The 25,112-nt window shown below is 36.3% G+C and overlaps 1 protein-coding gene across 5 annotated transcripts in view; it reads left to right on the top strand.

The window, feature by feature from the left end:
- TTC39B (tetratricopeptide repeat domain 39B) overlaps positions 1–25,112 on the top strand; it is an 81,259-nt gene that overhangs the window by 14,856 nt on the left and 41,291 nt on the right. For 4 of the 5 annotated variants that reach the window (XM_068927829.1, XM_068927831.1, XM_068927832.1 and 1 more), the window contains exon 2: positions 11,656–11,690. In XM_068927829.1, coding sequence (XP_068783930.1) covers positions 11,656–11,690 — 35 coding nt within the window. Of the gene's footprint in view, positions 1–11,655; positions 11,691–21,949; positions 22,057–25,112 lie in introns of those variants that run through there. The other variant, XM_068927830.1, reaches the window with a different exon arrangement.

The raw sequence follows: 25,112 nt of genomic DNA, 5'->3' as shown, positions 1-25,112 counted from the left end.
AAAGTAAGTGCTTGATTTGTTTCTGATGCTGTAGCTAACACTTTCAGTTAGGGTTTTCTGCTTTGCTCGTGTCTCTGTGAAACTTCTAGCCATGTCTTTACCTCTTCTAGTGCAGGAAGAAAAAATGACTGTGGTTGTCTGCTTGGAAACTGATTGGAGATGTTTGCTAAATGTTTTATTGCCAGTCCAAATGCCTGGAAGTAGGAAAGTTTTACTAGAGCTGTCTTTAAACAGCAGTATCTCATCCGTGCTAGAAGTGTATTGGAAAACTTAAGTACACCTAGTACTTGCCTGTTAGGTATCAGAAGAACTAGGTCTGGAAACATGTAGAGAGGATCTTATGAACTACATAGACACAACAAATGGCATGCAGACGTTCCTTTTGGCTGATAAGGTTTTATGTGACTTCTAGAATGGGCTTGAATAGTGGAACTGAACTTTCTGTAAATATCTTGACTAGCTTGGTGCAAAGTTCTTGCAAGACTCAGAGACACATCTGATTTGAGAAGTATTAAGCTGATTGAATAGTCTAGGCTGACTGAGTAATCTTTCTTAGAAAGGAGAAGCTTACAGTTGCCTCCTCCTCTGTAGTGTCTGTCTTGGGAAGCAAAATGGCTTTATACTGTGTCTGCCTTTCAGTCTTCTTAGTCTCCTTCACGTTCTTCTTCAGTCACTTTTTCTAGGGTATGACAAAGTGGACGTATCTAGCTGATGTGCATCTGTTTGTTTTTGTCTTTCACTTTGGAGTTGCTTGCCATTCAGTTCTGTCCAACAAAAACTATTAATAGTGACATAACGTAATCTCTGCAGAGATTTTCGAGTAGGAGCATATTTCAATGCATTTCTGTTGGACTAGTAACTCCAAATTGAGTAAGTGAGTCTTTGGTGCCATTCACAAACAAAATTATGCTTAAATGACATTCCTATGGGAATGGGATGTGGTGGGATGTGTGTGTGAGAGAAAGGATGGCTAACTACTTTAAAAATAAACAAACAAAAAACCCTGTGCTGCTACTCTATTCCTCTGCTTCTTAGAAGTGCTCTTCATGCAAAAGCAATTGCAGGCCAAACCAACAAATCCAGGTCAAGCACCGAGCAGGTGCCACCTGGCATTCATCCAACTTTCATTGAATATACACTCTTGCTTTTTTGTGTGAAATGTTGCACATAAATGTGAAAGTGAATAATTGTTGACAGCAGCCCCTTGCATGTTAATTCAAATTAAGCACTTTGTGATCCTTGCTGAATGTGTAACTGAATCTGTTATTTTTACCTTTTCCATCATAAAGGAGATGGATTGTTTAAAACAGCACAAACTTAGACCTTTGTGTTCATATCAAAGCAGACTGACGGTAGTGTACTGAAGTGTGAATCTCTTATGTCCAAACTTGAGAAATAGTTTCAGAAAGCCCTTGATGTTGTTGCTTCTTCAGTTACTGGTCATTCTAGGTTCTGCCCTAGTTGTGTAGGTTTTTTTGGGTTTGTTTGTTTGTTTGTTTGTTTTTTAATAAACTGCTGGTATGTAGTTCCACACTGGTCCAGCTTACATGTACTTAAATGCAAATTAGGAGTTGTCCAGTTTGAAAATGTTAGACATATTGCTTACTTTTAATTAAGCAGGTACTGTTACTATAAGCGTCTGCTCTGTGAACGTCTAGGGTGGATCTTTTAAACCTTAATTTTCATATATCTCCTGGTAATTTGAGGGTGAGCAGCTGCATGGAAAGGTTGCTGCTATTCTATTTGTAGTGGAGAAGTCTTGGTTTTTGTGGGCAGTCCCCTCAACTGTCTAGAAAAGCACTAGTGTTCTATGCAAAATATTCTTGAGACTAATTTTAATTTTTAAAACAGAGGTGGATTTCAAGTTCAGTAAGTTAGAAATAATGCATGAGCGCAAAAAACATACGTGCCTTTTTTTTTCTTTTAAATAAGAGCTATTCACCCAAAAGAAACATGATCACCTGGGATGAGTAGTGAGGCCTCTAAGCCCTATAAAACTGCTTGCAATGAGTTTCATTTTTTAATTTTTACGTATTGAGTTAAAAAAAAAAAAACCAGCATTTGTGCATTTCAGTTGAGTTCTTGCTGCCTCAAGGCTATCTCTGTTTCTGGCAAGAGGAAATTACTTTCCTCTTTTGTAGCAGCTGTATTGTTTCCTTTCACTTTGAACCAGATCTGTCTCACATGTTTCTGTTCCTATGCTGAGAACTGTTAATATGGGTACCCTATGTCAGAATGGCAAATAAAAGGTGTATGTGAGAGAGAGGGGAGGTAGGGAACGTCCTTCCCCTCCCTGCCAGTTATTTTTCTGCCAAGGCAACATTGCTCTGCCTGCTCGCACGCGCTCGCTCTCTCTCTCTCTCTCTCTCTCTCTCTCTCACACTCACATGCTCTCTAGTGCGCATGTGCGTTTTCTCTCTCTCTCTCTCTCTCTCAGCATTGAGGTGTAGTTCAGTTCTCAGGTTAGTGTTCTTGTCTGCTTGTTCTCAAATTGCACTTTTAAAAGTACGAAGTAAAGAGAGGATAATATCTGCTGTTTTCTTATTTCTGTTTCATTTTGAGAAACCACTACCTGAAGTCTAATGAAGTAGTACCTAAAAATATGTTGCAGTTTTAAAACTCCTCATAGTGCAGAGCGTTCTCAATTCTGAATAAGTGTCAGGAAATGAAAGCACGTCTATTTTTGAAATAGAAAGAAATCCAAGTGTAGTTTGGTTAATAGCTTTTTTTTTTTTTTTTTAGATTGATACTGTTACGGATTTATTCAAGAAAACTGACATTTTAGTTTCATATTTTCTGCTGTTATGGAGGGAATTACTTTGTCTCGTAACAGTTGGAAAAACATGCAGTCCAAAGTAGCTGTGGTTTTTTTATGTCACTGCCCATTTAAGTAACAGTTGAATTCTGTCCTTAGGTGACACAATCATCCGATTGTTAGTACGCAGGAAAGATGTCCATAACAGATTATGTTTCATAGGTCAAGTTCTCAGAACTGCTTTTCTTTTTTTAGTTTGTAACAGGTTCTGTCTGAAGTTCACGAATGTGTATAGACTTGTTACCCTACTTCTATTACTGTAAATTCATTTTAAAAAAATTGCTTAGTTTAGTGTATTTATTTTTAACCACACAATATTGTAAGCTGAACTTTCACAGCTTTAAAGCACTAAGCTGCCCTGATAGTCATCTACATCATTCCTGTTTGTGAAGTAGTCATTTTTCATATTTGACCCTCTTCCACAAATTTGGGGGGTGGGGGGGGGCAGGAAGATTTAAAGCAACATGATCAAATCAGTATAAACTCTAAGTAGGTATGTTATAGGGAGAATAATCATACTTATGCTAAGAAAGAGCACTATTCAAAAAAGAACTAAAAAGGAGTCTAGAGATGCATTATCTTTTTGATTCTGTGAGATGGAGTTCTGACAATAAATTCCATAGTGGAAAGGCATCTATGGCTCTAGTCACAAATTCTTAAACAAATCAACTCAGAAACAAATTCCACATAGAGTAATGTCAGAAGGACGGATTGTGCTCCTTGCATAACGAAAGTCATGAATTCCATAAAAGTTGCCTGGTGTTGAACCCAGTTACTTGTGCTTAGCTGAAGCATAAATTTACATGCTTTTCTGAATCTGAAACCGAAGAAACAAAAGGTGCTGCTATCCGTCATTATTCTTACTGGTATGTTCCAATGGTTAGCGCTCTGTGGAAAAATGTGAATGTGACTCAGCAGAAAAAAAGGTTTGATGAAAATGAATCATTAGAAGCTGAAACCAAAGAGGGTTTGTTTAGTACTGTTCTTGTTTTTGTAAATAAATTTACAAAATAAATTTATAGAGTCAGAGATGGTGTAAGTCTGCTGTTGTGCATTTGGTGAATCAAAAAGATTAAATTATTAAGTAGCTCTTACAAGAAGCAACACATTCTAGCTCTTGAGCTATTTTCTTGGGATCTTTTCTGTATTTTTACATATTTATCAAACTACAAGAAGTGTAGACAATAAAGGAACTTGGAAGTTTTGCAGTTCTAGTCCCCTTGGTGTTGCAGGTGTGGATGCTAAAATTTCCCTTTCTACAATTTGCAAGTTCATCCAAGGGTCACGTTAACAACAGGAATTCATATTGAGCTGCTTGACAAAAAAAAGCTTTTGATCTTTCTCAGAACTGTTACTTTCCATAATGCATTCTCATCCTCTTTGTATGTGTTCTCTGATCTTCAGATATCTATCTATCTATCTGTCTACATTAAAAAAAAAAAAAAAAACATTTTTTAAAGGTGTCGCTCCTCATTTGAGACTGGATTACTCATTGATACTAATCACTTTAAGTGAGGGGGTTTTTTGCCTTTTATTTTTTTTGTCATCCTAATTTGTATTCTATTAGTTCTTTTCAGGTGAAGATTTCATCAGCATTATATTTGCTTCTGGGGTGTTGATTTTAAAAAAAAAAAAAAAAAAAAAAGTATTGAACAGAACAGTGCCTTGGAGACATTTTATTCGTTGTCAGTGGAAGATCATAATTAAATGTAGATGTTTCTACTCCTCTTGTTTAGTCAGCCATTTCTTAATTTAAAGTATATTCTCTTGGATAACTCTTAAAATCAGTGCAGCATATGAAGGAAGTGCTTATCAGTCCTAAGTTCTAAGGCTGTCCTCATGGTTTATCTAACCAAGAGATGTTTAACATTCTCAACTCATCTGGTGTTTCTTTTGTTTTGAAAAAAACAAAAACAAAAACCAAAAAAAAAAAAACAACCCATGTTGACTTGCTTACCTGTCCTCTAATTCTTTATTAATCGAATCTCATTTTCATAGTTTTGCCTGCCTGAGACCCTGTTTATAATTACTTGGGTCTTGCAGTTACTTGCTGCTTGCCATGATGGCAGGCTAGGCTACACTAGCAACACTTGGCTAAAGTAACTGCAAAGTCTGTTTGAAAGACTAAGCAAATCTCAATGTCTTTGAAATGCAAATGCAGAATAAGTGAACGGAGGACTGACTGTGGGTTGTGAAATACTTGTTTTTAGTTAAGTATTGACTATGCTGTTGTCTTGGAAGAGCACACCAAAGAACAGAAAATGAAAAGTGGAAAGCAAAGAGTTGGCAGGAGAAGAGATGTCTCTGAAATGAATCTTGTCTTCAACGTTAACAAAAAAAAAAAAATTAGCGAAATGTCAAGATGAAATCCCACTAAAATAAAAATGTCTCAGTTGTTTTGTTGCTTTGGAGTTTAGTCATGCTCCCATGGAGTGGCAAATTTCAGAATTTTTCTAAATTCATTGCTATTTACTGAGAATTCTTAGGCCTCTGTCAGCATCTTTCAGTCCAGCCAAATCAAAGGGAGGTACAATATGTTGTCTTTTTGTATGCTTGAACAATAGTCCTAGGAGTTTGAGTACTGCTGTAATGTCCAGTAAGTTTTAAATGTCCAGTGGCTTTAAAATTGTAACTCCTGTGAACCTGCAGTCTAAAATTTTCAGCTACTAGTTTCCTCAAAATTATTATTAATGTAGTCCTGGTTAAGATTAAAGGAAAATGAATGTTTACAAAGCTATATAATAGAAAAAAAATTTACTTGAATTTTGTTCAAGAACCATTTTTTTATATTCTCTTTCATTAGCTAATGGAATGTGCAGTGACTGCCAGCTTCCAGAAACTGACCATCCTCTGTGTCTTAAGAGTGCTGCTGTAAAAAGGAAGATCATTTGGAAGGCTTTTCTTTTTGTCCATCTTGTGAATATTTCAGATCAGTCTCTTCACACCTCACCCATTATCCTCCTATAGTCACACTTGCTCTTTTGCACTCATTTATTAGTAAGGAAAGAAGTCTAGTCTTATGTTTCACCAAGCCATTGCTTACCACTGCTATGGACATGGCTAGTGCCCCTTCAGCTCCGTCTGGACAGTTTTAGCCAGAGGGAATAAGATGAGTCTCTCCTGACTTTGGAAAGCTGCTTCTGAGCTAGTCAGCTACACGTGACTAGCACAAAGTCTGAGCTAGTCAGATAAATCCAACCCAGAATGATAATTTTTATGGGAATTCAGTGTAAGGCATGTAATCCTTTCCTGTTGGTTTGGGAAATACTCACACTTCTCAGTGAAGCATCTCTTCATGTGAAATCCAGTGAGTGATTTGTAAATTGGCAGCTGTACTTCCTACAGACAGATAAGGGCACTAAATATGCAGCTTATCATGGTTTTTAACAGGTACTAGATTTACTGTGAATCCCTTTCACCCATATTTGATTTTGAGGAAATGATGACGTAGGCATCAATTACAGAAGAGGACAAAAATAAAATATTCCCCTACTTGAACAGAAATCTGGACAAAAGTTTCAGGACTAAAAGCATCTGGAAGCATATATGCTTGCTACATTGTAAAGTGCAAAAATCTGAACAGACAATTACAATATCTGAAGATGTGTGCTTTCCAGATGTGTGCTTTCTCTGCTTTCGATCTTCCCTGGAAACAGTCTTCTATTTAGTATCTACAAAATAAAGCTGTGAATAGGCATGTAGCTGTGCTGTAACACCATTTGATTCTGGCTAGCGTTTTCTCATTGTTATCTTTTGTAGTCTCATTTTTCTGTTAAATCAATGTGCAATCTTATTTATGTTATTTGAGATAAGGCTCCCCCCCCCGCCAATGTCTAGGGCTGACTAGTGCTAGTCAGTGTTCATAGATGCTGTTGTATTCAGTTTCCTAAATGTAGGATGTCATTGGAAGAGAGAATCTAGATGGTTAATACCTTTTTCAGTACTGATATCCTTGTCATACATCTGGATTTTGAAGGAATAGTTTTGGTTGACAGTTCTTGCTTACTACCCTTTGAAAAGAGAAAGCGTTAAACATTCTTAACTTGATAAAATTAGCGAGTTTAAGACGATAGCTTACAGAGTCATAGGTTATAGTTTAAGGCAGCTTAAAGGTAAATGACTTATGTGGAATTTAGAAGAAAGAGGAGAGTTTATTTTTCATGCTAGGATTTTTGTAACAGTGAAGACAAGCAGTGGAAACACTGCAACTGCGTTAGACCAACTATAAACTAACTGATACATCTCCTGTAGGAATTTAAACATCTCTCAGGTTTTGATTTTTCATGAAATTTTGCAGGTGAGTGTTAGTTTTCTGTAAATGGTTTCTACTCTCATTACTAAAGAGTAGTGGAACTCTACTCTGTTTTTCTGTATTAATACGCAGTGCCCGTTTATGGCCGCCTCTGACTTAACTTTTGCTTGCTTGGATTTGCAGAGCGCCAGTATCTCAAAGTTGTGTAAATCTAATTCTTTTCAAGCCTCCTTTCATCTTGGAAAAGATGCATCAAAAAGATGTGAAATAGTACAACTATTAACTTAAAAATGAAGATGATATAATTCAAGAAAAATATCTTTGAGACAGCTCTTTTTTGTGAAATCTTGTGCCCATGTTTGTCACACTTGTGGAAAAGTCTGAACCAGTTTTTGTCATGTCGTCTAGTGGCAGCTTTATTTACACTTCTGTATTTTAAGTTCTTAGATTGGAGCTATTCTCTGAAGAAGGTTCAGTGAAAATCTGTAGATTGCAGGATTAGCTAACAGTATGTGCTGAGGTACATTGTCAGGCTTTAAATATTAAGCAATACATTTCTTTTTCCAAGAAGAATATCTGAAAAAAGCTGTGTTGTGCTGTATTTGTTGGTTAAACTACAGGCCTATAGTTCCTGAAGGTTTATGCTGAATGTTTGCGGCTATAACAGTTGGGACATACTGGAGCGGGACCTTTTGGACTTGCTGCAGGATGGACCTAAGCCAGGCGAGGGAAATAAATGAAGGACTTGCATTAACCTCGGTCTCTGACAAGTCCCTCTGGTCTTGTAAATAAAGGTGATTGTCCTTCTGCTAACACTGTTAAATTGTGGAGATTGCAGATATGGTTTGTATAGCTGTGTAAGACCGTGAGGCTCAAAGGAACTTGTATGCAATCTATTGTCAGTGCAAAGTAAAACGATTTAGTTTGAATGAGGTTATCTCTCTTGCTGTAGGCTGAGATAAATGAGCTGCTCTGAAAATTTGTTATGACATTTTAGCTATATCTGCTGGAGGATGCAATGTTGTGATGAGCAACAGAGGATGGGGATTTTCTTAGACTTTAAGTGTGCAAGAACATGTCTGTCCATAGCTCTGCACTGCTTCTGTACTACAGTAGACGCTATAACCCGCTTGACTCTTTGGGTTGGCATATGTTATACAGAGATGTGTGTGCATCTATCTAGATATTGTGTGTGTATATATATATCAACGTGTGTACATACCCACTCATATATATACATAAAACACAGATAGATATCTATAGATATATGTATATGCATAAAAATAAGTGAACATACAGTTACTGACTCCTATTACTATCTGCTGTTTTAAGTATTTGGATGATTCTGTTAGTGTTTGGAACTTATATGAAGAGATTATCTGTCTGTAATTTTGCGTCTTTTAGGTAACGGAAAGCTATCTCGAAAAAAGATTGTGATATTGTCTGCTTACGGCTTTAAGACCCCGAAATTGCATTTGATTTTATATACCACTTGACTTTTAATTTTTTCCTCTTGTTGAACAGGCTTAATTTACAAGTAAATGATAACTGAGACTACCTGAGGGAAAGTGAATTTGTTCCAAGTACTTCAGAATCTTTTTTTATATTTTGGTAGGAACCTGATGAATCCCAGAACTTGATCTGGGAGGAGCTGTTCTGCATCGTTCAGCTAAAATCTCCTTTTCCCTTACACTTTAGGCTGATGTTTCATTTTTTGCTGAAATAGGCAAGGAATGGAGCAGGAAATGGTCATGCATTGCTTTAGTGTTTTCACTTTCTTCGTTATGGGAGGAATCTGTGTGATTCTGTAGAGCCAAATACAAAGTAGTCTGGGACAGTTAGGGAAAAGAAAACAATGAGATGTCAAATGGAATATCTTCTAATACATTTGCATGCATGCAGGAAATAGGCACAGAAAACTTCACGAAAAGGTATACTTTTATTTCTCTAATATCATAGGGAAAGTCATCTTGAAAAATACTGTTTTTAGAGACCTTGAGGAATTGCTTTTTGAGAGGCCCTGATTATTGCTTATGCGTTGGAATGGGGGAAAAATGTCAATGCTGTATGTAATTCATCTTCTAAATGTTTAACATGCATTTCACCAGCAGGAACAGCAAGGAGCAAAAGTCAGTAGGAGCCAGATATAGGTCTTAACCTAAGCGAAGAGAACTTTGCATGTTAGGAGCAGGCGAGAGGTTCCTTTCACAGATATTTCCCCATATTGTAGACTTTGGACTGTTAGTCTTCTCTGAAAGTACCTGACAGTTAAAACTTATTGTGCTTATTAAGTTTGTTGTTACATGAAAAGTGGAAAAGTGCTCAAACAGTTACTTATTTTGCCAAATTTCTCCTCCTATCTCTAGAATTGACTCAAGGAAGCAAACAATCTTCAAGGAACGACTTTATTAGAAAACTGGTGACTTTTTGGGAGGATCTGTAGTGAGACATGGGCGACAAGGTCCCTAGGTCCTTCTTCCAGGATATTTGTTCCTTTTGGCTTCTGTTCAGCTTCTGGAAACTCAGTTCAACACTCCTCAGAATAAACATAATTTCTTGGCTTCTTCAGAGTTGTTTACTGTACTCTGCATGGTAGGACCTGTTCTGTCTGCTCTAGCATTGTCAACCAGTAAATTTAGCTTGACCAAAAGCATTTGGTCAGTGTATCAATAACACTTCTAAATATATGTATATTATTCCTTGGCAGTGGCCGTTGCAGACAGTAAAGAAAATGCAATTGCAGTAGTTGAGACTTGATGTAGTAGCGTATTCTGCCAGTAGAGCATGATGAAATTAACTTTGTTTTGCAACAGTTTTTCTCTGAATGAAAAACTACTTGCCTTCAGTAAAAATGTGAGTAACTTTTCCTCCAGAGCAGATCTTGGTCACATAGTATGTTGCTGAATGTGTCATAAAGCAGTGAAACAGTACCTAATGCTTCATCAGAATGTTGAATTATCAGCTACGTTTTCTGGTATGGTTGAGATGAGGAGGAAATGAAACACAGCTCTATTTTCTGGAATATTACTGAATATATTAGCTTTAGTTTTGTGCTTATGGTAAATGCCAGTAAAGCACGAATCTTCCACCTCACTGCCAGTGAGATGAATAATATTTCAAGTTTGCCTTGTAATTGAGTGGATAGCCTTAAAATAAGCTGTTAATTGACATTTTAGCAATGAACTTAAATTGTTTCTTTTCTGTCAATGGTGTTCTTGGTTTGCAAGCAGATTTTTCTGGAAAGTTGTTTGCTGCAGACATGGTAGTGCCTATGTTATTGGTGGTTGCATACACAGAGAATGCTATGCAAGTTCTTTATTATCTTACTACTTTGCCTATCAAGCAGTGCTATTCCTGAGATGTGTTTAAATATTAAAAAGGCTTAGTCTATCACGCTTCCAGTTCTCCTGATGGCAGGAAGAACAACCATAAATATACAACAGTTTCTATATAAGAAGCAACTGAGTAGGGTAATATGTTTTGACTTGGAAAGGAGATGATTTGGATAATGACATACGATTTTGTAAACCCTTGTGTGAAGAAAAGAGTGGGTAGGAATAGATTCTTCACTGTCTCTTTTAGTTCAAAAGATAAAGTCTATTAAATAAAGATAGCAGGAGCCGGATTCAAAGCAAGTAGAGATGATTGTTCTTCAGAAAATGGGTGGTAGACTTGTGGGATTCCTTACTACAGTTAATGACGTTATGAGTTTAAAAAAAAAAAAAAGTCACATGGGTTTAAGGGGAGACCGGACAAGTACTTGGAATAGAGGTCCATTGATGTGGTCTGTCCATCTAATGATTTTCAAATTCTGAAACTCACTGAGTTGCCGTTGGATGGAAAGTGTGGGGTGGAGGGAAGGAGGCAGAGAAGTAGCAGTCATATTTGCCCTGTTCTTGGTTTTTGCTACGCACCTTTTAAGACCACTTATGGAAACCAGATAGAGAAGTAGGTGACCATTGATCTGAACCATAATGACTGTTTTTCATGTTCCTGCATATCTTTCCCTGTGTTAATTTGAAATCTGAACCTAGGTGGAAAAGAAGCTTTGATTTAGGTAGAAAGCAGTAGCAGCGGTATCCAGCCTCCTAATGCCTGGACCAAGCTGTTCGTATAGCCACTACTCATGCATGAACTGACTGTGTATGCCTGGTGTCTCTGATGCATTTTGGACTTGATGCATGTACTCTGGACAGCCGGTGTTTCAGCTATATGCTCAAAATACTTCAGATACCTTGATTTCTGTTTGTCAATACACTAGTCAACTAGTGCATCCTAAATATGTCAGATATGTTGCAGAGATTACTGAGGCATATGCTGTGTTCATGGTTTGCAGGATGGAAGATGGGAGTCCAAAGAGGAAGCCGTCTTTGGTTTAATTTAAGCTCTTTTCTGTAGGTCTGTAGAGAATGGATTTGCTAGGGTACAGAATTGCTAGACTGGAAGCTGAAAGCACAAGAGAAAGCCAGTAGACTATGATTTTTATGATTATCACTGCAGAATAAATGCTATCTGATAATGTAGCTTTCTGCCAGTCCTAAAATACACAAATATTTATTTTTATTGAAATATCCTTTTTCTTTTGCAGGAAAATTTTGAAGATGCCTTTGAAAACATCCCTGTGTAAGTAAATTTTTCTAAAAGGTGGATATTTTAATAAAATTATTCATACGGCAATAAATTACTGCATGCACACTTTTAAAGGGAAGCATAATTGTATATGCGCTGTTCACATCCACTTTTGCTAAAACAGTTAAGGTCCCAAAAGTTGGGAAGTGAAAGTGTAATTAGGTTGATGCATATATGAGGAAATATTTGTCAACAAATACAAAAGTTAAAGAATTTAAAAATAGCAGCTTTACAGGCTGTTTATTAGTTACATACTGACAGCTTTAGGTCAATTTCTGTATGATGAAAAGTAATAGCTAAGCAAAGCATTAGTGAAAAACTTTTCGGTAACATGTTATACAAGATCATCAAAATCGGATTTTCAGAGTTGTTACTTCGTAGTGCATTCCTGTGCAGATATTTTTTTCCCTTATGGAATAAGATGGAGAATAGTTGCACGCTTCTCTGGTGTGAATTTTCATACCAGTAGCACCTTGTTTAAATATACGATAGAAACAGCTGATACCGTTCACAAGTGAGTTTAGTTTTTCTGTAGGATTTCGTTGCGTTTTTGTGTGATGAAACACACCGGAAGGGAGATTTCTAGTGATATCCTGAGTTTGCTAAAACTTCTCTAGACCCAGAGACTGTGGCCTTGGACTGAAGTTACTTGTTGAAATTTCCATAGCCTTGGCAAATTGTAGTTTGCAGATTTAGCAGACCATTCTATTTGTGTAATGCCTAGAGTAGTAAGTTCTACAGTAGGTATAAAAACAGTCGTAAGGTTAAGCGTATACCTTCTGGGGAGTAAGAAGAAAGGAAGGATCTCGCCTATTAAGTGTTAAAAACTTTTTGATGTTAGTAGTTATTTTTCCTTCCTTTGACTCACAGAAGTACGATCAGATGGCTTCTCTCTCTGGCTGTTTCCCTTGCTTTTTTTTTTTTTTTTTTTTCCTGGGGGCAGGGGAGGAGGAAGAAAGTGGTTCTGTTAAATATTCTCATAAAGCAATAATTATTATCTAACACTCCTTTCTTCCACATAAAGGTTTTGTGTTTTTATTAATACCTGAGGTGAACATGGATATTTACTACAGGCATGCAGAGCTTTGGTTTATGCTCTGCTTGAGTCTTTTCTTATTTGCTGCTAACTCTCAGGCAGAGACACTTCCTAGTGGTACAGAAGTTAGAATGATGTTAGTTTTTTTTGTTGCTGTTATTGTTTCTGTCTGTAATCTGTTGTCACTTGTTTAAGGTTTCTAGTTAAGCAGTAGTTCTCACCGTTGTTATTCTCCTCCTTTCCTGGCCAAAAATACTGTGTCATTCCTGTTACGTTGTTGACTGGTTCTGGTATATATGTAATCTAAAACTGACTTTCCGTTTGTTCAGATTTCGCTGTCTTTAGTTTAGTCTATTTCAGTAAGGTATGATGACCTGCAGTTCTCATGGGGTAGTGTTTGAGAAATCACAGAATGAGCCTTGTCTTATCTACAATGAGTTTGAGAATTGTCTTAAATGACAGATGAATGGAAATGACTTGAAATGGAAGACAGCTTAGTGTACTATATTCAACTGATAGCTACTCCTCCTAAGCGTAGGAGAAAACGTAGCGTAACAAGGTTTCACTGAGCTCTAACTCACTTTTCTAAAATTGAATGCAAACATAAAGAATCTGATTATTTCAGATTATTTCACAAACCTAACATACTGACCTGTTTTGAGATGTGCGTTATGCAATAAATGCTCTTCTTGGAGCCTGGCTTCAAGTTTACCCAGCCAACCAAAGAAACAGAATATAAGACAATAGCTCTAACGTTGAATTAATTCATTAATTAACCTCTGTCTTAATAAACGTCTGGATAAAAGTTCAGGTTTATAATGACTCCGTGTTTACTGCTCAGGTCTGCCTGGCGTTACCTTCCCAAATTAGTAATCTGTCCAAGTAGTACTTACTGCAGAAGAGTGAATACTTTAATACTGGTTGATCCACGTGAAAGAAGTAGTAGGCGTCTCAAACCCAACAGGGCACGTGTATAGGTGAAAGGACAAGTATGTGAGGTTCTGGGCATCAGACAAGCCATGATTTTAAACTCTGAATGCTTTTATGTTTTAAGTATATCTTTAGGCTTTCTTATAGTATAAATATAGCTGTTAGTAGTATGCAGGGGGAAAAATATTTCCAATTTTCTGTGCATGTTTCAAAAGTCCCTACCATTATTCTAACTTTTGTGGTATTTGAGTTTAAAATTTCTATGAAATCCTGTAGGTTTTTTATTTTAACTTTTTTCACATTGGAAGAAAAACTTAGATATGCCTCTTATCGTTTCTTGATCCCTATCTTGTCCCATTTGGATTTTCTGATGGCAGTCTACTTACAAAAGGTGTTAAGGATGTGTGCCTGAAAAGTGCTGTTCTTCCACACTATTACCATTTCTTAAAAAATGTTATTTCACTCTTGCCATATTAATGGAAAACGGGATTTGGAGAGTTGATGTACTGTAGGATTGTAGAAATATGTGATATTGAAAGGTCTTTGTTGCTTTCACACAGTACTGCCGTGCTGGAGCTTTCATCAAATATTTCCAGGAAAGAAGGTTGTTGTAGGCGTTGATTAGTCAACAGTATAGAAGGTCTGTAAGTTCTGAATTATCCTGGATAACAGCAGAAAAAGGAAGTGGCTTACTCGTTCTTTTCAAGATTCTGAAAATCATTAGTGACTTACCGTATCATTTTTCTGTTTATAATTAAATATTTTGTTGATTATATTAATGGCTATGGTAAGTTTTGAGTATTTGAGGTGCAGTTCAGTGTAAGCTGATGAGAGAAATAAGTCACGAGCACTGAAGTAAATGATCTTCATTTCATGGAGATTACTATGAACCTGCACCATCCCACACCAGAGTAATTCCAGCTTTTACTGCACTTGCCCTCATGACCTGCTTACTTTCTACTCCCCACACTGTACCTGCATCTGTCATATTCCTGGATGATCAGTGGCTGGTTTGATTATCAGCAGGCCAAGCAAGCAGACGGCTATTACACTGCAGTCTTTCCCTCCATAGTTACCCATTCAGGTCTTTCTCAGCTATCTGCATAGTGATTTTAAATATCTCTTAGATCCATTGCTTCTCTGTCAGATTTGGTTGATTGAAACTGGCAGATCGATTAAAACATTAAGGGCTTGGGGACACATGACTGATCTTAAATGCATGTGTTTCCTTTGGAAATGAGATTCATATAGAAGCTGTTCAGTTTAAGTGTTCAAGCAATAAAAATAGGAGGACAGTCTGAGCTGGAAAACTTCAACTGATGACTTGCTCTGTTTTAACAATTAGCTACTTTGCAGTTCTGGAGAGTATATAAAAATACATATGTTCTTTTATACCTGGACAGGCGTCTTCACTTAATTAGATTCTCTCCTTCCTCAAGGAGAGATCTGTTGATCTATTTAACAAAAAGTGCTTAAGGCACTGGAAAAAACTTTCATCACCTTGGGACTCGTCAACTGGGGACTTTCTGAGAAAGTCTTTAATGTTGTTTTCCTTGAAACTGTCTCTGGCTTTAGTTTTCAAATGACACTGTTAATAGGTTTCCTAAGGGAAATCTTTACCAAATCTAGTAGCATATTGGTTATTCTTCACCTTTCTCTGTTGAGAGTTACTGGTAGCTTTTTTTCCATTAATAATATAATGTGGTATAAATTGCAAATGTTACTCCATTGAAACTATGAGTTAATAGAGGCCCAACGTTTGGGGAGCTGTATCTAGGGGGCTGTGCATGTTGTTGGTGTTTTTTACGTATCCCCAACTCTGTGATGATATATCTGTTTTTTGCTTGAGTGGTTTATTGTACGCAATTAAGCACAGTAAACTAAACTAAAATTAACCTTTTTTTATAGTGAATTCTGAGGGCCTATAAAGTCTTTTTAAGTTTACTTACATGAGTTAAGAGCTCATTAAAATTATGCTGGATCAAGTTGTTTATTTAGAGAATTCTAAAAGAACGAGTAGGATCTGAGTCTTCATGGTATTTCATCTCTTTTCTATCTCTACAATTTTTTACAGACATCTGTAAAATAACATTACTCTGAATATTACTTTGCCAACTTAGTAGCAAATGATTTTGCTAATCTAATTTCTCTTTATCTAGCTTTCTCACCTAAATATTATTGCTTCACCGTACATGCCAGGTTGTATGGCTTAGATATTAAAAGGGCAATGAGTTACCTTAAGAGGGTAAAATCCTTCCCTAAGTCTCTAGTGCTGGCTGTCGTATCTGAGGACAAGTCCAGGAGGAAATCAGTCTTTGCTCCGATTGTCTAAATGGATTAGATCTTTATCTAGACTCTTTTGTGATCTTTTAGAAGTGTAAGCTACTATAGGGATGAAAGGCAATGCTCATCACCTCTGGAAAAGTTTTGTAATGTGCCCAAATACTTGCATGCATAGAAATGTGGAAGGACCATCGATGAGATGTCAAACAGTAAATACACTTCTTTAGAATCATTGGCAGACTAATTTAGTGTAATAGTCTCCCTTTGACTTTAAAGCCATTTTGTTTAATAAGAGCAGTAGCATTTCACCTACAACTTCTCTGCCAGATATAGTTTACTAAGTTTTCTAAGTACTGGCTTGGCCATAATTCTGGATATAGCATATTCAGTCTGAAAAAGAAGGCATGTGGGAACATGTGTGAAACTAAATCTCCCATTACGTGGTTGTGTTAATTCAGAACTATTGTAAACTGGCATATAATGTTGTAAAAACAACCAATTAACTTGAGACAAACATAGGCACTTCTCTTCTTTTGGAAGCTAAATGCTCTGCCAGTAATTAAATGTGTAGCGATAAACTACTTTTTAACAGTATTTTCCTCTTTTCTCCACCAGAGCGTCTGCTTGCTTCATGTTTTTTGGCAGTTTTAGAAAGTAACTTAACGTCATCACCCGTCAGTAATCTGCAGGTTCAAAACACATAAAGATAGAACAAGTTCATGATTTTTATGTAATTCTTGCTAAAAAGCTTCAGCAGTGTATGAATTTTATGGAATACATTCATCGATGTTTTTGATGTTGCCAGAGTGTAATACTGGAAACTTTTTTTTTTTTAGTCTTACAAGAATTACAATTAATGAGGTTTGACCTTTTGGTAGTCTTTAACAATTGCTGTGTTATGCCTAAGCCTGCTGTGCACTGTCACTCCGGTTTTGTTTTTCATATTTTCTCCTCTGAAGCTCTTCATTTGTTAGGAATGTGTATGGAACGTTAATTATATTCATATATCCTCTCATTCAACTTTATATATTCCTTAACTTTTCATCCCTATGTGACATAGGAACATGTTACCATTAAATTATCATGCATCTGCCTTTGCACAGCATTGGTTGATGTGCAAGGTTTTCCCTTGACTTACAAGCAAGCAGATCTTTCAGTTACCTCACCTTTATCACATGGTTCAAAGATGAAAACATGCAAATGAATGATAGTAACGTTTTGAGCAAACTATGTCATGGTTACTGTCCTGTGTATTTACAGAAGATCACTATGGATTGTCTTTGGGCAGAAATACAGTATAGCCTGCATGGTAAGGATCTAACTCTGCAAACAGTTCATACACAGAGGCGGTGTTCATGTTGTACTGTTTTTATAGAAGTTTGTGATGCCAAGCCCTGAGTTGTGCCGTTCATGGGAGAACTAGAAAGATAATGTGATTTCATTTACATATGTTTTTTTAAAATGAAATAGTGAAAAGGTGGAAGTTAGAATTCTATACAAAGCAGACAAATGATTTGATAAATGGTGGAATTTTTAGAAACTTCTAAATGTATTGATTTCAGCAGAAAGGGGCAGATCTCACTGCTATATTATCATTCCTATTTTGCATTTCCTTTTCCTACTGAAGGCTGGATATTGTTAATCCTTTATCCTACCAAAGCAGCTCTATGTGGTATTACTGGGGTGATAGATTAAGGGCCAGAAGTGTTTAAAGAAGTTAGAGAAGGTTATCCTTGTAATCTCAGAAGTGTAGTTAAGATTTCAGTTATACCTGCACGTGTGTGTGTATTGTCCATGAATGAAACTGAACAGCTGAGGAAATAGCCCTAAATTCCAATTTGAATTCAGAGAGCCGAAAACTTCTAAGAACAATGTATATCTCCATATGCTTGAATTTAAATTCTCACACTCACCTTTAAAATGATGAGAAACAGCCGTGACAATTTAAGTGATAAAAGGTTAGTTTTCTTATGTTTGATCTTCTAGATCAAGGGAAAAATAGTCCTCTAAAGATGATTTTTGTATCCAATAAATACACTTTCATAGCCACATAAAAATGACAGAATAATTACTTTATATTGTCAATCTCAAGATTTGGAGCACCAGTAGTGAGATATCAGCCTAATCTCAGTAATCCTCCTCTACTCCCAAAATAATTCTTTGATTATATATTGTTTTAGTTTTGGTATTTAGTGGGAGTTTTTGAGTGGGCAATGATTATATTGTTGCTGACTTCCATATTTATTGTAAGTAAGACTCTGTGATCAAATAAGATTTGTTTGTTATATTTGAGTAGAGGTCTGCAGGCCTCTTTTTCTGCAAATTTTTATATTGTTATCTTCTGATGAATTTGCAATGTGCAGTTCCATATATATCCATGGCTTTTTGAAAACAAAGGAAAAAAAAAACCCAACCCTGCAAAGTGGACTGGCCAACTTAACTTTGAGTCCTCCTCCTTATGCTACTGTCATGCAAGTCGTAGATGCTGGAGCATAGAAAAATACCATCTGCTATTCGATCCTGTGATCCAATGTTTGCCGAAAGAAAGGAGCTTTTTTGCTGTTAACTTCCAGAGTTTATTATGTTAATATCTTGGGTGATCTGTTGATCACGTGTATCGTTATTTTTTCTTTAAATATTTCAAAGAAGTCAATATTTATTGTATGCTTTAAAGACTTCTTGAGCTGTCTGACTGCAAATAAGAATAGGAATAGCATTATCTATATTCTTTCAAAGTCTCTGAAGATATTCAAACTTCTAGCACAGCTAACTCCGCAGTAATAGACTTAGGCTGTAGTTTTTTCTTGTTTACATTCATGTCAGTGCTGATACTTTTTCCTGGGTTGAAGGATGTGAATGTGTATGTTTTGGATTTTCTGCAATTATGTGGTCAACCTGTGATCTTGCAGGCTCTTCAGTTAGGTTTTTGTAGATGGATAATGTAATCTTTAGATAAGAAAATGAAAAGGTGAGCTTGAAGTCATTAAGAAGATGAAAAAAATTACAACTTGTAGGTTAAGTAACTTAAATAGTGGAAAGTAGAATCCTTTTTGGGAAAGGAAGGTTGAAAAATCAAATCTGCCACATTTTTTATTTTAAACTGTCAAACAGACCTCTCTGGTCTTTAATAATGTTTTTTTTTTTTTTTCCTTTTCTCAGACGATTGAAAATTGTCTCATAACATTTTAGGAAACGATATGAGTGGAAAATGGCTTGGGGCTCTGCATGTATTGCTTTTGTTTTTATTAAGGCAGTTCAGAGGAAGTCTTTGAATGTTTCTTTTATTGATATCAGCAGAAAGAAAGTTCACTATATCAGTTAAAGTTTTGCAGTTTATGGAAACTATCTGCTGACTCTTTCTCAGCTTTTACTGAGGTACGTTTTCTGAGACCTCAAATATTGTCTATATGCAACTTATACTGAGTTAAAAACAGAACACGGTATATGTTTAACATAAAATGAGTAGGCTTTTAAGTGAATGCTTAAAATTGATATAAACCTAGTTTATATTTCATGTGCAGACAAGATGAGAGAAATTTTGGCAACTCGATTTTCCCTGCCCCAAATAAAGTTGAAGGATGTAGTGGTAGTAGACATAAATGTTGCTTCCAGGTCATGTGTTGGAGATCTTAGATACCTCTGAACTCCTTGGTCTTTAACACTGTTAGACGGTGTTAATTTCAGAGAGAAAGTGGAAACTTTCTGATCTTAAAGCTGCTGTTGTCAACAAGGTGCCTCAGTGAAGACACCTGTCCCTCTCATCTGTCTGTTTTGGATGCAATCCAATGAACAAACAGTTTAAGCTACCACCTTCAGGATCCCATTGTCATGCAAAAAAATTATTTTCCTTGCAACTCTTAAGTTCTTTCACTCCGTTATGCTTCAAGCTTTCTGAAATCTAGCTTATTTTAAGAAATTAGATTTGCATGGAAGTGTCAGATGTCTAAGTGTTTAACCATCCCCAACATATGATTGTTTTAATGCAGTTTGTGTTATGAGAAATGAAACAACTCCTACAGCTCTACTGTTGCTTCATATGACTGGGCAAAAGAGAGGAGTGATATTGCACTGTAGAGGAGCAAAAACTGAGCTGGCAGCAGTTGTAGTTTGGAGATCCTGAACTGCCATGTGAAAAATTACGTTAGTACGTTTTTTTTACTGTAGATCAGTTAGACCAGCAGTGTCCTGCTGCATCCATCTGAGTTTGTTATGGAGTTGCTCAGAACTCTGTTGGAAGCGGTACATCAGAAAAACTAAAGAATTAGCCTGTATTTGCTTGGAAGCTGCTGTCAGTGGTATGTATTAAAATTATAATACAATTTCTGTTTTTTCATCATGAACGTTGGGCATGATTGACTCTGTTTACTGCCCAGTCCTGACTCAGCTAAGACTCCTGTTATTATCATTTGTGATACCTGCTTGACAAAATACTAGTACTTTGCATATATTACTGAAATACTATGTGTTGTCTGATATGGCTTACCTGATCTTAACCCTTTGTTCCCTCTGCTGCTTTAGGAAATACTGTGCAATTCTTTCCTGGTAGATAATGTTCCTGCTCGTATTTTGAACAGTAAATTGTTTAGATAGATTGGTTTAAACTATTACTGCTTTTATTACTTAGCATGCAACTAAAATGAATAGCTAATACTGCAAAGCTATTGTTTCCTGCCTTGTGTTTTAAAGGCTTCACTGCAGCAAGCCCAGTGAGACAGCTAAGTGGATGCTGAGAATATTCTGAAGGCTTGTCTGTGTCCTTATAGCTAGGTATACAGAGGAAAGTATGCACCTTGTGTGCTTTGAGGTTGAATTTTACTACCTACAACTGGAAGATACTGTTCTGCTGCTGCTCATTAAGTAAGTAGCTGCTTGTCACAAAAGTAATAGTTTCACATCTTCACTTAAAAAGCAAAACAATAAAAATGAGGATATCTGAAGGGCTCTTCCGGCTCCTTCCTCCCCACATATGTATATGATAAGCAATATTTAAGAAGTAGACTGTTCCCTGAAGTTTAACCATATCCAAAAATGATATTTTCTCTCACAGTAGTTGAAACTGATTCTTGATTGTGGCATGATAGGTGTGCTGCTGTTTTCCCTGAGGCATTTTTGTGAATAAAGCTCAGTTAAGGACAGTGAATGTTAGAAATAGATACTCTTAGCCCAGCTGGTACAACTTTAAAGAACGCTTTCAGAAGTCAGGGGTGGAGGATACAATTTAATTTTGTGCTGCTCAGTTCCCATAGGGCATTGGCTCTTCTGGAGATATTAGTCCAAGGAGATGAAACTATTCCTATTCCAGCTGTTTTGCTTCTAACTCCTATTTCCTCTTACTGCTGCTAATGGTCATGAATACAGTTGATACATATCAGCTGCCTGTCTGTGCTACTGACTTATTTTGGGCATGGGACTTTGTTTAAAAATTTGGATTTTTGGGGAAAAAGGGTTAAGAGAAAAATGTTTATTACATTCATTTATTTTAGAATGGTAAAGTAATGAAAATTGCTCATAAAGCCTGTCAATTTTTGTCAAACTGCTGTTTGTTACCCACGTTCCACGTTTGTAAATTTAGTCTTTTTTTACTGCAGTTGCATTAGTATACTTCTCTTTTTCTGTCTGCTGACTTTAAAGAAGGATGATATTGTTTAGGAAATACTGAGGTAACTCCCTTTTTGTCTTTAAATACAAATCATCTTACATTTCTCCTGTCTCCATTTTCTCCTTGCAGTTAGGCAATGATGGATTAGAATTAGGCTGCAACACAGATTGGGAAAAATCTCCCAGCATCCTCTTCCTGCAGAGGCATCGGCTACCAGCATTGACTGTAGCTGCTGCCACTCTAATTGACATTTCTTTTAAATGCAGCTATGGAGAGCTCCTGTGTTGCCAGCTGCTGGCTTGTAAACTTTTATCTTTTTATTCTTTTTGCCTCATAACTAATGAATGAAACCTCATGGTTTCTCTCATTGAGAAATAAGAGAGAGAATCAGTTCTCTCTTTATGCTTTTTTCCTGTCTTTATGTGTGGTGGAAAAGAACAGAGTGAAAGAAGCAGCACTTATTTTTACGTACGGACTGTATTTACTCACCTGAAGTTAACTGAATTAACCCTGTGAGTATATTATCTCTACCTTCTAGTTTCTGAAATCATGATTGTGGTAGTCATATTAAATTTATGGGAGGTTATCTGGGAAAATTTACTTTGGCAGGTATGCTGTACATTTAAAAAATGTTTTGTAGTTTAGATGGAGTTCCTTCAAGAGGAGGTAAAATAATATATTCAGGTTGGGTTTATGAAATAATTATTCTTCCTCTGCACTTTGCAGTGGTGAACAATGCTTTCAGCAAGCAGCAGCTTTCCTGCTGATGTCAGTGCTTAATCAGCCAGGATGCTGTATGTTGTAGAACGCTGCAAGGTGTGTATATTGGGATGCTGCTCTTGAAAATGTGGTAGTTTAAGGACAGTATCAGACTTGGTCATTATACCTTGGTCATCTTCCTGTCTTGGTAGCTGTGGTGATTTAACTATTTTTAGTTATATAATTGTTTAAATATAAATAATTTCCTTTATGGGATGTAGTTTTGTGGGTTTTTTCAAGTACTAAATGCTAAGCATAATACTGCATGTTTTAGAGATTTTTTTTTTAGTAATTTAAGGTCTGCAATGTTAACTGTGAATTTACTGTATAATAAATTCCTATGAATTGCTTTGAAGTTTGCAAGAATGTCTTATTAGGAAGAACGTCTTATTAGTAGGACTACTCTGTCCTAATTGTCTGTTTGGATCTGAGCCAGCATTTGTGTGACGCAGTGTTAGTCCCGTAAACATCTGGCTTGATCTGGTGTCCTACTTGCTGAATGATTTATTTCTTATTTTTCCCTAGTGAGGTAAGTGGAATTTTTGTGCATTTTTGTATAAAACTGCCAACGAGATGTCATTATTATTTATTCATAGTAGCTTATTTCAGGAGGATTTTTTTCAACTTTTCTTGTCAGCATACGTTATTTAGACCTACTCTTTATGGGGAATATTTAGCTTTTTTTTGTGAATTTATGTGTACATGTTTAGCCACAACTTAGTATACTATGTCACTCCTGCATATATGTGACTGTTCATTTTTGCTACTAAGTAGTGTCTGTATTGACCCCAGCTGGATTATTTGATATAAAGTGTTACTCTGAGGGTTATGCATACATACTAAATTCTGTGTTAAACTGCCAAGAGCTCATGTTAAAACATTCATCTAAAATATTGTGGAATCGCTGAGTTTACTACTTAGTCTTTTACGTTGCTATGTGATGCATCATCAGAACCTACATACTGCAAGCGTTTTCATTAGTGTCCAACAGCGTAAAACAGATTTTTCACCTACTTGCAGACAAACGCTGGTTGTGCTTTGTTGCTTTCTCCTCTTTGTCCAACTGTGGTCACTTCTAAATAGCAGTGTTTAGGACTATTTATTTAGCAAGCCTGTATTGAATGCTGTCGTAGATTGATAAGCTAGAATAAGATTGTCACAATCATTTTTGTGACTGTACACTGTAGATAAATTATATGTGCATGTTCACATAGGTAAATAGTAACCCAGGTAGCTGCCATGTGTCTTGTTTGTTCTCACAGTGTATCTGATTCATTATGGAAAATTTGTGGCTTGGTTACTGTGCATGTGCAGTACAGTTTGTTACTGAACTTACGAAAGAACTTGGCATCAGATCAAGCTGCTGATGGTTTTTTCGCCCTTTTAAGCTGTATAAACACCTGACAAAGTAAAATGACTGTTGGCTCACTGAATCTGATTAGTGATCATTTTAAATTACTCGCTTAGCAATGCTTCTGTTTCTTTCCCTTTAAAACAAACAAACAAACTGTTTTCTGTATCTTTCAGAGGGGTGGAATGTAGTGTTGGGAGTAGTGGATTCCAGTAAGCCAGCAAAATGAGTGTACTCTTGCCACTTTATTTCTTCTAGTATTCAAGACTCAAGCTCATGACATCTTTGCCTCTGTCTTCCTGTTGTGCCTATTCAGTTGCTTTATCTATAGAGTAGTAATATAGGGGGATACAGCAGTCAATTTTTATGGTATGCAGATATTGCCTTCATAATAAATACCAAGGTAAACGTGTTCCACAGTTCTCATATAAAACACAATCAGGAAAGTTGCAGAATCTCTCTCTCTCTCTCTTTCTCCATAAGTTTATGTAAGAATTCTACTGTCAATTACTGAAGATAAGTAGTCTGCGGTGGTACTATGGTATAAAATAGCTTTATCTGTATTGAACTGCCTGTAAATATTTGGAAGCAAAAATATTTGTTCACTTTTATTTACTTCCCAGATTTTCCTACACTAGGATGGTAGGAACTAGGCTGCTGTTTATATAGGACAAAGACAATCCTATTCCTACCTCTAAATTTTAAATCAACACTAGGCTTGCTCAAAGAATGTAAAGTAGTGTTGGTCTCTTGATATTGGTAGTCTCATGTGTGAGTCTGACATTTTAAATTTAATGTCAGATAAGACTTTCAGTATGAAATTTGTTTACTTTGAAGTTCTTGGTGTGTTTGAGGTTTTTAAGCACACTTCTTTCTTAACATAGTATTAAAAATATTTCTATTGATGTGAGCAGTAATAATTTCTAAAATAAAGTAGTTGTTCCCTGTAGTTAAACACCTCTCTTTAAAGTTTTGAAAAGCTAAAATTAGAAATTGCCTTTTTTTAAAAAAAAAAAAAAAAGGGGGGGGGGGAGAGGGCAAATAAACCTCAGGCAAAATGCAAAACCCTCCCCCCCCCCCAAACTTCTAGTCTGTAAAAAGTAAAACTTTATCTGAATTCCATTTGTCTCCTTGTCAGAGCATATGTTTCTGGTAAGCCATGAGCTTTGTTCAAAGCTTTTTGTAATTTTTTGACATGGCTGATGGGTTTCATTGTACAAATTGATTAGTGTCTGAATAATACAGCTGAGTGAATGTACAGATTTTTTGGTAAGAGTATTCATCTGGATCTCTCTTCCTGCTTTCACAAAAATTGTAAATTTTACTAAATTTTGTTGCAACTGACAACAATTTAAAACCTTTCAGGAGAGGGACAGTGAAGGAAACCAGCTGGTTGATTTGAAAGCCTTGCTTTCTCGGGAGATAATATTAAAAAGCTGTAGGCTGTTGCAGCATTTT

This window comes from Struthio camelus, chromosome Z (genome assembly GCF_040807025.1).
Source record: "Struthio camelus isolate bStrCam1 chromosome Z, bStrCam1.hap1, whole genome shotgun sequence".
NCBI classification, from domain to species: domain Eukaryota; kingdom Metazoa; phylum Chordata; class Aves; order Struthioniformes; family Struthionidae; genus Struthio; species Struthio camelus.
Note: the sequence above shows the minus strand (reverse complement) of the source record. Positions and strands in the feature narration are given on the sequence as shown.